A 13,949-nucleotide genomic window follows, 5' to 3' on the forward strand; every position below is an offset into this window, starting at 1 on the left:
TGTGAATGTACAATAACTTTACATAGAGTGTACCTTCCCCAAAAATATGGTCTGTCTTAATTTTCTTATTTTTGTGATATTGTAGCTCATAATTGTTAGTGTCCTAATGTTTTTCCCCCCTTCTCCGCCAGCGTAATGTTCTAGCAGAATACTTGAAAGACATCGGTGTTTCAAAGGTAAAAGTTGATTGCATCAAAAAACTGCAGCCTATTCTTGCAAAGATGAAGTGGAGGAACAACACTAAGGAGACTGATTGTGGTGTTTACGTTATGAGACATATGAAGACATTTAAGGGTAATCTAAATTGGACTTGTAGGCTTAAAAAAGGCGATGTGAGTTTCAGAAGTAATACAATTATTTTTAATACATAATTCAGTACACATTTGTACATGTTCTAACCCCTTGTTATCTTTACTTTCCTAGGATGCTCCCCTACTGATTCTGCGGAACAAATACATTTCATATATGATTTCAACAGAAGGCAATGTATTTTTTGATGTTGTACTAAAGAAGGCAATGGATTTACGTTCAAACCCACTGCCATGGAAGAATACGACGATGAAGATGAGGAAGATGCTGAATTCAAGCCGTAAAAAGTTTTTTAGTTTCGTTTGTGACATATGTGTGAGTAATGTAACATATATTGAGGAAGCTACGAGTCGAACAACCTGAAGTTTGAAAAAATTTTAATTCAAGAGAGTGTTATATTCCGGAAACAAATTTCAATAAAGTTTATTATGTTCTTGCAGAACAACAATAATGTTTATTGTGCAAAACGCATTAAAATTATTGTACTCTGGGAAAACAATTCCAATCAAGTTGATGATGTCCCTGCAAAACAAAAATAATGATCCTTTAATACAAATTTAATATACTTTGGCTATAAGAGTAATGTACTTTGGCATTGAAATCGAATTATACATACAAGCCTTTAAGAATGTTCCTTGCAGAACAACAATAATGATCCTTTAATACAAATGTAACATACTTTGGCTATAAGAGTAATGTACTTTGGCAGTAAAATCGAATTGTACATACAAGCCTTTAAGAATGTTCCTTGCAGAACAACAATAATGATCCTTTAATACAAATGTAATATACTTTCCCTATAAGAGTAATGTACTTTGGCAGTAAAATCGAATTGTACATACAAGCCTTTAAGAATGTTCTCGTAGTGTATGTTATGGATGTCTATCCTTGAATCAAAAATTTGCACCTTCCACTTCGTTATCAGATTCATCTTCTTCATCATCGTCCTTCACATCATCAGATTCATCTCCTTCATCGTCGTCATCTTCATGGTAGTATTTGGTGAATATGCAACAAAATATAAATTAAATATTAGATTTTATAAGGAGAAAATGGCCAAAATGAACAACTAAATTGATATACATTTAATGTTAACCAAATATACATTGCTGAAATTCTCATATGTGCCTTCAGAACAACCATATTGTTCATTGCACAAAGAGCTTATGTGCCTCCATATAAGAGTGATGATTTTGGAAGGTAAACACTATGCGCTATACTTGTATAATTTAATAATTATTTAACATTAATGTAATATGCTTTATCAAGAAACCAAATTATACATACCTGTCAGAGGTTTGTTTTTTTGCAAGTCCTAGAGTTGTGTCCTTGGCGGCCACATGTTTTAATTTGCAGTACTTCTTCTCTTTTCCTCTCTTCTTTAGGGCTTTTAACATTTGTGATTCAATTCTCTTGCCCTTGGTCCTACCCTTGTTTTTAGATTTTTTAGGAACATGAATCACCAACTTTTGAGGTATTTTGCTGCCCACGTACTTTTCTATTTCTTTCTTCTTGTATTTCTTCTTTGCTGGAACACTTCTGTTACTAATCATATCCAATATAATATCTCTCAGTTTTTCAATCAAAAGTTTCATGTCGTTATCATCACACTCAGCTACGCTGACACAAGAATAAACTGAAGGATAATATCTGTATAAAACCCCTTAAAATTAAGGACTATAACGTAATTTACCATGTGATTAATTGTCATAAACGAAAAAAAACAAGAGAAACGATAAAAGAATAAGAATCAACCTCGGGTCCTATGCAAATCGGCCTAAGAACAGAAATCAACGTAGATTTTCTCCTAATTGTTGCACCCAAGATCGTCTGAGACTATGCCCCTTGTGCTAGAAATTGCCCTCTGATTGCCTTGCAATATTGAGAGAGCTTTTGTGAGGTTTTTTATGTGAGATCTAGAATTTCAGAGAAAAATACTCCAAAACTCTAATTTTTCTTCAAATGAAAAATGATTAGGTCAAAAGGAGAGAAGGACTCTCCTTTTGTTCTTCTCGGCCAACCGTGAGCTCAAGGGGGGAGTGGGCTTTCCACTTTCTCCTTATTTAACTCGTGGTCCGACTCGTTTTGTTAAAATGTATATGACGGGTTTTAATTATAAATCGTCATTCTATATCGGATATTAAAATATCGACTAGTAACATGAATCAGTCGACATATTATTATTTGTCCGACAATGACAATATTGTATAATTAATCAATTCAATATACATTAATTAAATATAACTGTTTATATTCAATTTACGAATTAACCGCTTAATTCACCTTAGCCATTATTATTTAATCCGTATTAAATAAATATCTCAACATCGCGTTTGACTAATTATTAATCAATAACTCTGACTAACCGCTTAGTCATATTAGGCATCAACATGACTGTATTTTCATACCGTCACATCTCTCAAACGTATCCTATAGGTGTGACTTTTAGGGACCAGTTGATCACCGCCATCTGTATGACAATAACGTCAAACTTATCTAGCAAGCCAACCGTTATTGATAAACGTGGACAAACTGATAATAATACAAAAGTATACCCTTTGATACTTTTAGAGATTTATATGTCATTGCACTAACTGTGGAGGACACCAGCCCCAACAAGCTCCCACTTATCCGTACAAGTGTACGTGCAATAACGTTATCCGCACTAACTGGAGGACACCGGCTCCAACATAAACCTCTTGCCACAGCTCAGTACTCAAACTTTTCCAGTCAGAAAACTTTTGAGAGACATCTATCAGTTTGCCATCTTTATCAAAGACAGGCTTACTCATTGCAGCTTTTGTCCATCTTTGCATTATGTACTGTTCTGGTATTTTCTGGAAATCTTGGTTGTGTAGAATCCAAAGGCAGTGCCTGCACAACAAGCCCATTCTTTGAAACATAGAATAGGAACAAGTAATCTCCATGTTATCTGATGAATATGCTACGTTCCATGACTTATTTGGCATCTGCAAGTCTGTAAGAATATATTTTTTTGTCTCATCAATCTTCTCCACATCTTTAAAACGGCAATCAGACAAAGCTGCAACCAATTCTGTTTGGAAGTCTTTGAAAATGTTGTGCGAGTATATTTCAGAAGCATGGACTTCAAGGTTTGACTTTGTTTTCCGTGGGATTTCAGAGTGTTTGTTGTCACTATTCAACTTGGACTGCTTGTGTCTTTGTGCTTCCAAGGCACTCTCATAGCACACCCAAAACTCAACAATGGTCAAATGAGCTGTGAGAAACCTGTCAAAGAAACTGTTTTTACTCTCAGACCTAGAAGTAACCCTCATCAAGCCAGACATGGAAACATCTTTAAAATAGGCAGGGATCCACTGTTCCCTGATATCGTATAAATTTGAAAACCACTCGTGTTCTACAAGTTGATAATCAGTCATTATCTTCCCCCATTGTTCTTCGAATTCATCAGGCTCAAGTTGGTTGTTCCAAACACACCTATTGAGCCTGGTCTTAAAATCCTCATCTTGAAATAGTTGATAACTGACTTTTTCTCTTAGTTTCTTCATTATGTGCCACATGCACAGTCTGTGTGTTAACTCCTTAAACACTTCCGGGACTACGGACTTCATTGATTTGTCCTGATCAGTAATTATAATTCTCGGCTGGCACCCGCCCATTGCTTCCAAAAATGTCTTGAACAGCCATGTGTAACACTCAATACTTTCATCACCTATCAACCCAGCTCCAAAGGTTATACACCTTTTGTGGTGATCAACTCCTGTGAAAGGCACAAACACCATATCGTACTTGTTTGTTCCATATGTAGCATCTGCTGATAACACCTCACCGAACAGCATGTAGCATCGTACTTTTTGTTGTTGCAAGTCTTGGCGTAAACCCACAGATTGTACAATATTCTTTGTAGAATAAATCTGCTGATTCTAGTGTTTCGAATACTTGTCCTACTTTGGGTTTCTTTTCCTCTGGACAGAATGGTATGTACTGGAGTGCATTTAATGTTTCAATTCTTTTTCTTGGTGTTTTAAAGCTGTTATTTGTAGAAGAAGACGTAGTTGCATCACTTGTTCTCATTGTCTGCTTCAACAGTAGTTAAGTAAGTAAGTATATTGAATATTATTGCATCAATAATGCAGTAATCCAATTCTAATATGCTCTACAAAGATTTGTAATTTATTTCGTACAAATAAAGGTTCATATATAATATATTCCTGCCAATGTCCATTATCATGCCTTTAAAGGAACATTTATTTTACTGGTAATGTTCATAGGAAATATTGTTGTCCATTTTGATATAGCATATATAAAATGTATTGAATGCTAATGACAGTAAACAAACAAATAAGACATAATACTATTTCATTAATATTAGAAAAATATTTACAAAAGCCATTTAAGGCTTTCAAAAGCATAACGCCTACCAAGGCTTATACTGAAAAAAAAAAAAAACAAAACAAAATAACAATAAACTAGAAAACTAACTTAATATATTTTTAAACTAATCTTTTAGTCGGAGTCATACTAACCCTCATCACCAGACTGCTCCTCAATTTCATATTCTTGTCTGTGTTTTTTATATTGTCGTGCTTGTTGTTTATGATGTCTAATTATTTCTTCACGACTAGACATAGTCCTGCAAAGGCAGTATCTTTCAAGGACCCGGTCATTCTTTGTGACAGTGATTATACCATTTTCATTTCCCCGAACCACGTTTCGGTAATAATCCCTATCAATTACCCTTGGGTCGTTCCCTATAAGGAACCACCTTGACCAGGCCTTGCACACCTCGGCCATGTTTTTCTTTTTTCCCTTCCAAGTCGGTCAAAAAAATCTGGAGCAATGCCTGAGTAGTAAGGAAATGATGTAAAGGACGATTGTGTGATGGTACATCCATCTCCACAGGAATCTCTCTTCCATCAAACCAGTTTGAAGAAAACTGGCTTACTTTCGATTGCCAATAATTTTGCACGAAATTTTGTTTGTGAGCATCATTCTTGTTGTGGGCTATTTTGCATTTTGAGGAAGACATTGTTTTTTTTTTTTAAGAAAATTAAATAGTTTTCTGGAGAGATTAAAAGTTTTGGTTATTGGAAAAGGTTTTATAAATGAAGGTAGGATGGAAAAGTGGTTGTGTACTCTTGGGTTTATATAGTGGATTAATTGAGTATAAGAGATTAAATTTTGTGAACAGTTGTGTCTTTTCCACTGTCACAAACATAATCATGGTAATTAATAAATTGGGTGAAGTTATCTATGTTACTTAAACGACTATATGTATTACGGGTTCAATTTAATTGATATTTCAAATACATGTCTAAATAATAAAATGTACTTTAAAAAATAATATAATGTACATTTAAGGTCTGCTTTTAAATCTCTTGCATAAAACAGTATATGCACATTATGAAAATACGTAATGAACATTCGAATTAAACTGAAAGCACATTTATTTTCCAAATAATATTCCATGTTCTTTTTTAAATAATTTAATGTACCTTTAAATATAATATAATGTACATTTTCCAAACAGTGCTTAATGATATTTTAGTTGCATCTAATTATCAGAAAATGCAAATTATGAATATAGATAGTGGACAATTTATTTGATGGAACATGTTTTTTTATAATTAATATAATTTATATTTAGAAGTAATATTCAAATTAATGCGAATAGTTGTGTCTTTTCATCACATAAGCAAGTTACAAACCATTATTTGACTTATTGTGACTTATTGTGAACAGTTGGAAGACCACTTGCAAAAGGTAAAAATTACTTGCACATCCTTATTATATATAATGCACATTTCACTAAGATTGATTAGACATTTCCTTATGAAACATGTAAAGCACAACAAAACACATTATTTTTACATGCAAAATTACTTTTCAGTTACTTCAAATTGCACACTTTTCCTTTCTCATTATTTTTACATTTTTTCTCACCACAAAGTACATTTGCATTTAACATCCTCCTAAAATCAAACAAACAAACTATAAACCCTAATTTAACACTTTTCATTATAAAATTAATGTTTTTGTGGTTCTGGACATTAAATCTAGTTAACTAAATTTAATCAAATCCGAAATTAAGTTGACTTTGATTAAATTCAACTTTAACATCATCATACAATCAATTCAAAAACGATTAAGAAAGGAATTAAATAACATTGAATGAACATACCTCAATATTGACTGTAGAAAACAATAATTCCAGATGAATGACGAAATCAATTCCTGTAACACTACGGATTTTCTTTGGGGACTACTCGACCGAGTAGAGCCTACTCGGCCGAGTAGTGCTATTGTTAGGAGTTGTTTTGGTTCTGCCGATGAATACTCGGCCGAGTATAGTGAATACTCGACCGAGTAGAGGATACTCGGTCGAGTATAACTTTACTCGACCGAGTATTCGGTCTGGCGAGTATAATTTGACGGTTTGATTAGGGAGCGTTTAAGATATATTTTATATCCCGCGTCGGTTTTCAAAAACATCATTTCTACTTCATCATTTTACGTTAACCCTAATCTCTCCCTAATCACTCCTTAATCACCCAATTGCCTTGTTGTTTGCAAAACCTTCGGAGTCCTTCCGTACAACCCTCATCCCACTGTTGGTAAGTTTTATCCTATGTTGTTGTATTTGTTGGGGTTACTGTATAATTATGGAATTGGGAATATGGGGGTTGTGCAATGTGTAATTGTGTGATATGATTATGTTATAGGAGAAGACTTCGTAGAGGAGCCTTTCTGAGTGTGCAAGTTCATTTCCTCTGTTGATTTCTAAGGTAGGGTTTCCTACTCAGTTTACTGTTATTGTAAGACATGTGGTTGTGTTTATTGTTATCTGTTAATCATCGGAGTATGGAGTTGTGGTGATGATGTTGGTGTGAGGGTGTTGAGATGGCTGCGATATCTTGTGTTTATGATTGTGGTGGAGTCACTTGCGGGAGTGGCTTCACACCCTAGTTCGCCCTCCGTGGAACCCGCCACGGGAGGGGATGTGCACATTAAGGGACGGGGATGATTGTCGCTCGTGAGGAGCCGGACTAGGTGGGATCGGCCGCGGTCACCCACATCGCGGCGAGGATTACCTGTTGGGATGGGTAATCTGGCGGGCTACACACTTCAAAGGTGTAGTCGGTTCTTGTGTGAATGAAGGATTGGGAACCGACGATGATCGATTAATTTATTCCGTTTGTTTGTCTTACTTGTTTGTGTAATACTGACCCCGTGTTGTTTGTGGAATCTGCGGTGATCCATTCGGGGATGGTGAGCAGGCTTGACAGGTATTGCTAGTGTGAGCTTGGGGACTGTCTTGGGAGAAGTGCCATCACGAGTTATAGCATCACCGTCTGAGTCTTAGTGGGATTTCTTTTATTATCAGACTTTAAAGTTGTATTTTATTAAAACAAGATTTTGAGTTTGGTTGATGTAAACTTTACATTTTACAGTACTTTAATAAATGTGCTCAATTCAGACGCTTATTGATATGTACTAACCTCGGGCAACCGAGATGGTAACACACTTTCATGGTAGGGTGGTCCTGGTAATGCACCTTGGTATGAGGGGGTGTTACAAAGTGGTATCAGAGCCGAAGATTCCGGCACCTAAACAAATTAATATAATGAACCTAGGGAGTCTAAGTAAAATGAACCCGGGGAGAGTTGTTTGGAGCTACCGCAAAGACTCGGGAGACGTCCCGGAGTCGCAAATTGGCCCTCACTAACTCGAGCCGGTAACATGGGGGAGTGTGATGAGAGCTAGGTTTTGTATGTGCATGTATGTGAAGATGCATGTTGGTAAAAGTTGATAGTTGCAAATATGTGTGTTGAAGTTCTTAAATGTTGTGATGGGAGGAATGGTAGATGAAACGGGTTGTGAATGTTAGTCATGTTGGATTTAGCATATGTACAAATTGTATGCTGATATGATTCTAATGTGGCATTAAAGTTCTTGATGTATGAATTGCATGCTGATGTGATTATAACATGGCATTTAAACTCGTAATAGTATGCGTTTGCTGCGGGGAATAGTGAGCATGCTAGGGGAACTTATACTGTGTACCCGTCTATCTTGTAACTCGGCCGAGCAGGGCAGGTACTCGACCGAGTAGGGAGCACTCGGCCGAGTAACCAAGAGCTCGATCGAGTATTGATTTACAGTGAGTAGCAGTGGCTACTGTATGTGGTAACTCGACCGAGTAAGAAAGCATACTCGACCGAGTAGTGTATACTCGGCCGAGTGTTGTTTTGCTCGACCGAGTGATGTGTTTTATACTCGGCCGAGTGTGTTTTATACTCGACCGAGTGTGTTTTATACTCGGCCGAGTGTGTTTTATACTCGACCGAGTGTGTTTTATACTCGAACGAGTGTGTTTTATACTCGGCCGAGTGTTCTTATGGAGGAAGATCGTTATATTTTGAGCCGTAGGCTTTTGTGCTTACGTTTCCTTATGTCTTATCAGCTCAAAATGCCGCCCAAAAGAACTCCCGCGCAGATCCAAGCTTCAGAGATGACTCTTGATGAGGTTGGTCGCATGATTGAGCAACAAGAGGCTCTCCTTGAAGCTATCAAAAATGTAGGAAAAGGGAACGAGAAGTCGATGGATTCAACCCAGCTTAGCATCAACATTGCTCGTTTCCACCCTCCCACATATAACGGGGTAAGTGAACCAAAGCTGCTCGAGAAGTGGCACCATGAGATTGAAGCTCTCATGGAAATGGTTAAGTGCCCCGAGGACATGATTGTTGAGCAGGTAGTGTACTACCTAAGAGGTGAAGCTGCAGTTTGGTGGCAGAATGTCAAGGATGATGCTAGAGCTTACTACCAGGCGGAAGGGGCTATTCCGTGGTCTGGGTTGAAGAGTGCTATGAGAGAGCAGTTTGTGCCGGAGCATATCCGACACAAGATGAGATCCGACTTTGATTCCTTCACCATGACCGAGGAGATGACAGTCACTGATTACTATTATCGGTTTTTGGAGCTATCCCGTTATGTTGAAGATATGCAGCTAGGACAGAGAGGTTTGGCTCTTCGTTTTGAGAGGGGTTTATCTGCTAAGATCGTGAGTCGTATGCCAGCTGGGTTGCACGACCTCAAGGAAGTGTACTTGAGAGTGGGTCAAGCTGAGAGAATGGTAGATCTCTCAAGAGAGATCGAGGAGAGGACTGCTACAGAAAAGAGGAAGGCTGACGGCGGAAACAACAGTCAGCCAATCAACAAGAAAGGGAATTTCAACCATGCTAAGGCTTTTTCTAGTGGAGCTGGTTTCTCTGGAGGTTCTCGTGGCTGGGGAAAGAATGGGGGTCGGGCTGTAAGTGACAACACCAACCTTACGTGCTTCAACTGTGGTGGGATAGGCCACAAAAGACGGGAATGCACGAGCTACAAGCCCGACAATGGTTCAGGAGCTCGATCAGGGAATTTTTCTCAGGGGCCGACTCAGAGTTTTGCTAGTAACCGACCGGGAGGTTCATGGGGCAACAGAGGTGGACAGGGTAACCAGGGCGGTTACAACCGCGGTGGTGGTGGATCTTATCAGCGCCAGAACAACAGCGTCACTCAGGATTCGGCAGCTAAGCCAAGTACCTCCAATGCTTCAGTTCAGGGTGGAGGACAGAAACACAGTGGAAAGCTCTTCATGATGGATAAGCAGGAAGCACAAGATGATGCTCATGTAGTTACCGGTACCTTTCTTGTTCATAATGTACCGTCCTTTGTTTTGTTTGATTCCGGGGCTACGCATTCTTTTGTGTCCAAGAGTCATGCTATGTCTATGGGTTTGGGAAAGTTTGAGGATGTTAAAGATGATGTATTCATACCTTCAGGGGAGTCTGTGCCATGTCTCAAGCTGTATAGGGGAGTATCCATGGTAGTTGGAGGGATAGACCTACCAGTAGACCTGTTAGAGTTTCCTATGGATGGGTTCGAGGAGATTGTCGGGATGGATTGGTTAGGTAAGTATGATGCCAGGATAGATTGCCGTCAAAAGAGAGTGTCTTTAAAGGGTCCCAAGGGTGTTAAAGTGTCCTATAGAGGGTTTGTGATAAAGCCTAAGTGTCGGTTCATAGCTGTGATGACTTTAAAGTCATGTTTGAGGAAGAAGTGTCCTTTGATTCTTTGTCATGTGAGAGATCACCGAGTACAGGCACCGACAGCTTCTGAGATAGCTGTGGTTAAAGAGTTCGACGATGTTTTTCTTGAGGAGATACCAAGTTTGCCTCCCAAGAGAGATGTTGATTTCAGCGTGGAGCTTAAGCCGGGAACGGGTCCTATATCTAAAGCACCTTATCGTATGGCACCTAAAGAGTTGGCAGAGCTGAAAAAGCAGATACATGAGTTGCTAGGCAAGGATTATATCAGGCCTAGTGTGTCACCGTGGGGAGCTCCAGTTCTTTTTGTAAAGAAGAAAGATGGGAGTATGAGGCTGTGCATTGATTACAGAGAGCTCAATCGTGTCACAGTGAAGAACAAGTATCCATTGCCGAGGATTGATGACTTGTTTGATCAGCTTAGTGGAGCAGGTGTGTTTTCCAAAATTGATCTGAGGTCAGGGTATCACCAGCTGAGGATAGCAGATGAGGATATTCCTAAGACAACGTTCCGATCTCGATATGGTCATTATGAGTATGTAGTGATGCCTTTTGGGTTGACCAATGCGCCAGCAGCTTTTATGGATTTGATGAATCGGATTTTCGCACCGTTTTTGGATAGGTTTGTGGTTGTTTTCATCGACGATATCTTAGTCTATTCTAAGACTAAGGAAGAGCATGAGGAGCACTTGAGGATAGTTCTGCAGACCTTAAGGGATAATCAGCTTTATTCCAAGCTATCCAAGTGTGAATTTTGGTTAGAGGAAGTGGCTTTTCTGGGCCATGTAATATCTAAGAAAGGGGTAGCCATGGATCCTAGTAAGATTGAGGCCATTACCAAGTGGGAATCGCCGAAGAATGTAGCTGAGATTCGCAGTTTCTTAGGTCTTGCCGGCTACTACAGAAGATTTGTGAAAGATTTCTCTACCATAGCGCGACCTATGACATCCTTAATGAGAAAGGAAGTCAGATTTGTTTGGGATGAGAGTTGTGAGACGGCGTTTCAGACCCTAAAAGAACGCTTGACCACAGCTCCTATCCTAGCCTTGCCAGAGGGTTGTGAGAACTTTGAGGTATATACCGACGCTTCAAAGAATGGTCTTGGTTGTGTCTTGATGCAGGGAGGGGAAGTTATAGCCTATGCTTCGAGGCAGCTGAAGCAATGTGAGGAGAATTACCCTACTCATGATCTGGGGCTGGGTGCAGTTGTATTCGTTCTTAAGATTTGGAGGCACTACCTTTATGGGGAAACTTTTAAGGTGTTCTCTGATCATAAGAGTCTAAAGTATATCTACACTCAAAAGGAGCTTAACATACGACAGAGACGGTGGATGGAGCTGATTGGAGATTATGATATGGAGATCATCTATCACGAGGGTAAGGCTAATGTTGTTGCAGATGCATTGAGTAGGAAGAGCGTTTATTCGCTATGTACAGCTATGTCCTTGCAGAAGTTGAGAGATGAGATGTCTAGTTTGGGGATCTTTATGATTCGAGAGGGGGATACCATCGAGGATTTGACGATCGAGCCAGAGTTGTATGAGAACATCAAAAGTAAGCAAGAGCTTGATCCTAAGATCCAGGAGTGGAAGTCAAAGGTAGAGAGTGGAGCAGCTTCCAGGTTCTCTAATCATCCAGATGGGAGTGTCCGTTTTGATGGGAGATGGTGTGTTCCTGAGGATGCAGAGTTGCGGAGAGTGATCTTGACGGAGGCTCATTGCACTCCTTATTCAGTTCACCCGGGTGGTGACAAGCTTTATAAAGACCTTAAGAAGACTTTTTGGTGGCCAAACATGAAGAGAGATGTAGCTGAGTTTGTAGCCAGATGTTTGACCTGCCAAAAGGTCAAGGGTGAACAAAGGAGACCACAAGGTAAGATTCAGTCTTTGGATGTACCAGAGTGGAAGTGGGAGTCGATCTCCATGGATTTCATTGTGGGGTTACCTAGGTCACTGATGTGACCATAATTGGCGCATATTTAGCCCCCGAATTAGCCTTGTTTCCATGCTTTTTAGTGCTTATTTGGGTCATTTCTTATCTTTAGTTCTTTGTTTTGCATATTCTTTGAGATTTTGATCCCTTGGTAGGAAAGGAGTAAGAATCTTGCATTTTCATGGCAAAACAAGACTAAATTGATCGAATCCAATGACCAAGCATCAAGGAGAGACAAGATTAGAAGGCCTTTGTACATACCATAGTAGAAGAGCAATGTTGAGGAAAGATCCTTGAGTCCCCAAGGAAATCCCCAAGGAATTTATGAAGAAAAGGGAAGAAAAAGAAGAAGTTACTATGCTGACTGACAATCTGAGCGGATTGCCAGCAATCCGTCCGTCTGCACAAATCCGAGCGTCCCTTGCCGAATCCGCTCGGATTCCCCCTCAACAATCCGTCCGGATTCCCCGAATCCGCTCGGATTCCATCGCCCAAATCCGCCGTCCCGACCTTATTCCGCCCGGATTTCTTCACAAAGACGGATTGCCTTCTTCAAGCTACGAAAAGAGAAGCCCTTCTCTCGAAAATACCGGTCCTCCTTGCTCAACTTAAAAAGTGTAATTACTAGTTTAGCCCTTAGTTAACCCTAATGCATCCTCCCTAATTTTCACTATAAATACCCCATTAGGCTAATTAGAGGAGCATGTTCTTCTTATCAATAATTAGTGTAGTTAATATCAATCAAAACTCTCTTCAATATTGTAATCAAGTATTAATCAAGTTTTAATCCAAGTTTTAGTTCTTTAATCTCTCTTTTGTTCATCCTTTATTTTGGGTAATTGAAGATTATTTGGGTTATTATTGGGAGATTGACAACCTCTCAATCTAGCATTCAAGTACTTCTATTATTCTTGCTTTATTATTGGAATCATTAGTAGGTATAATCTCTTAATCCCTTTTTAATTATTGTTAATTACTTTCATTTACTCATCATGTTTCATATTGTTAGTATGATTGACAACCTTGCTAGCATGATCAACATGATAATGAGTGAGTAGTCTCTTAGCTAGGGTTAATGGGTGATTAGGGGAAACCAACATGGGGAATGATTCATGCTTAAATTAATATGCTTTCATGCTTTATTTGCTTGCTTGTTTTGATCGCAACTCATGCACATGTTATACTTGATGAAATGCTAAGCCTATGAATCCTTGCATTTACTATCATCTCCTATCTTTTCAATGAGACTTGTAAGACATAACCCAACTCGAGTCTCATTAGACCATGCATGTTGTTGAGTAGGGAAGATTAAGTCGACTTGTAGGTGTTGTACAATCTAATCGATTCGGCTCCGGGACCCAAACTTTCCTAGGATTGTAAGATATAACCCAACTCAATCCATCACAACAATAATTGCTTGCTTATAATTTGAGAACATGTTTGTATGATCATATCCCATGATTCCCCTATGATCCCATGACACCCTAGTGCCTTTAATCAATTGTTTACACCCCTTTTTATTCATCTTGCTTGTTTCTTTTCATTGTTATTCTAGTTTAGTAACCTTCTACATCAACCCAATTTGTGACACCCCTTAGACACCGCTAGTTACAATAGAAATCTCATTTCAACTCC

The 13,949-nt window shown here is 38.9% G+C and overlaps 1 protein-coding gene across 1 annotated transcript; it reads right to left on the reverse strand.

The window, feature by feature from the left end:
- Positions 1–652: 652 nt before the first annotated feature.
- Positions 653–4,130, reverse strand: LOC141628748 (protein FAR1-RELATED SEQUENCE 5-like). The gene is made up of 4 exons (XM_074441845.1): positions 3,559–4,130; positions 2,980–3,183; positions 1,804–1,929; positions 653–668 (listed from the first exon to the last, which is right to left on the reverse strand). Exons 1-4 carry the CDS (start codon positions 4,128–4,130, stop codon positions 653–655), a joined length of 918 nt encoding a protein of 305 aa, XP_074297946.1.
- Between the last annotated feature and the right edge of the window lie 9,819 nt (positions 4,131–13,949).

This window comes from Silene latifolia, chromosome Y, assembly GCF_048544455.1.
Source record: "Silene latifolia isolate original U9 population chromosome Y, ASM4854445v1, whole genome shotgun sequence".
Lineage (NCBI taxonomy): Eukaryota > Viridiplantae > Streptophyta > Magnoliopsida > Caryophyllales > Caryophyllaceae > Silene > Silene latifolia.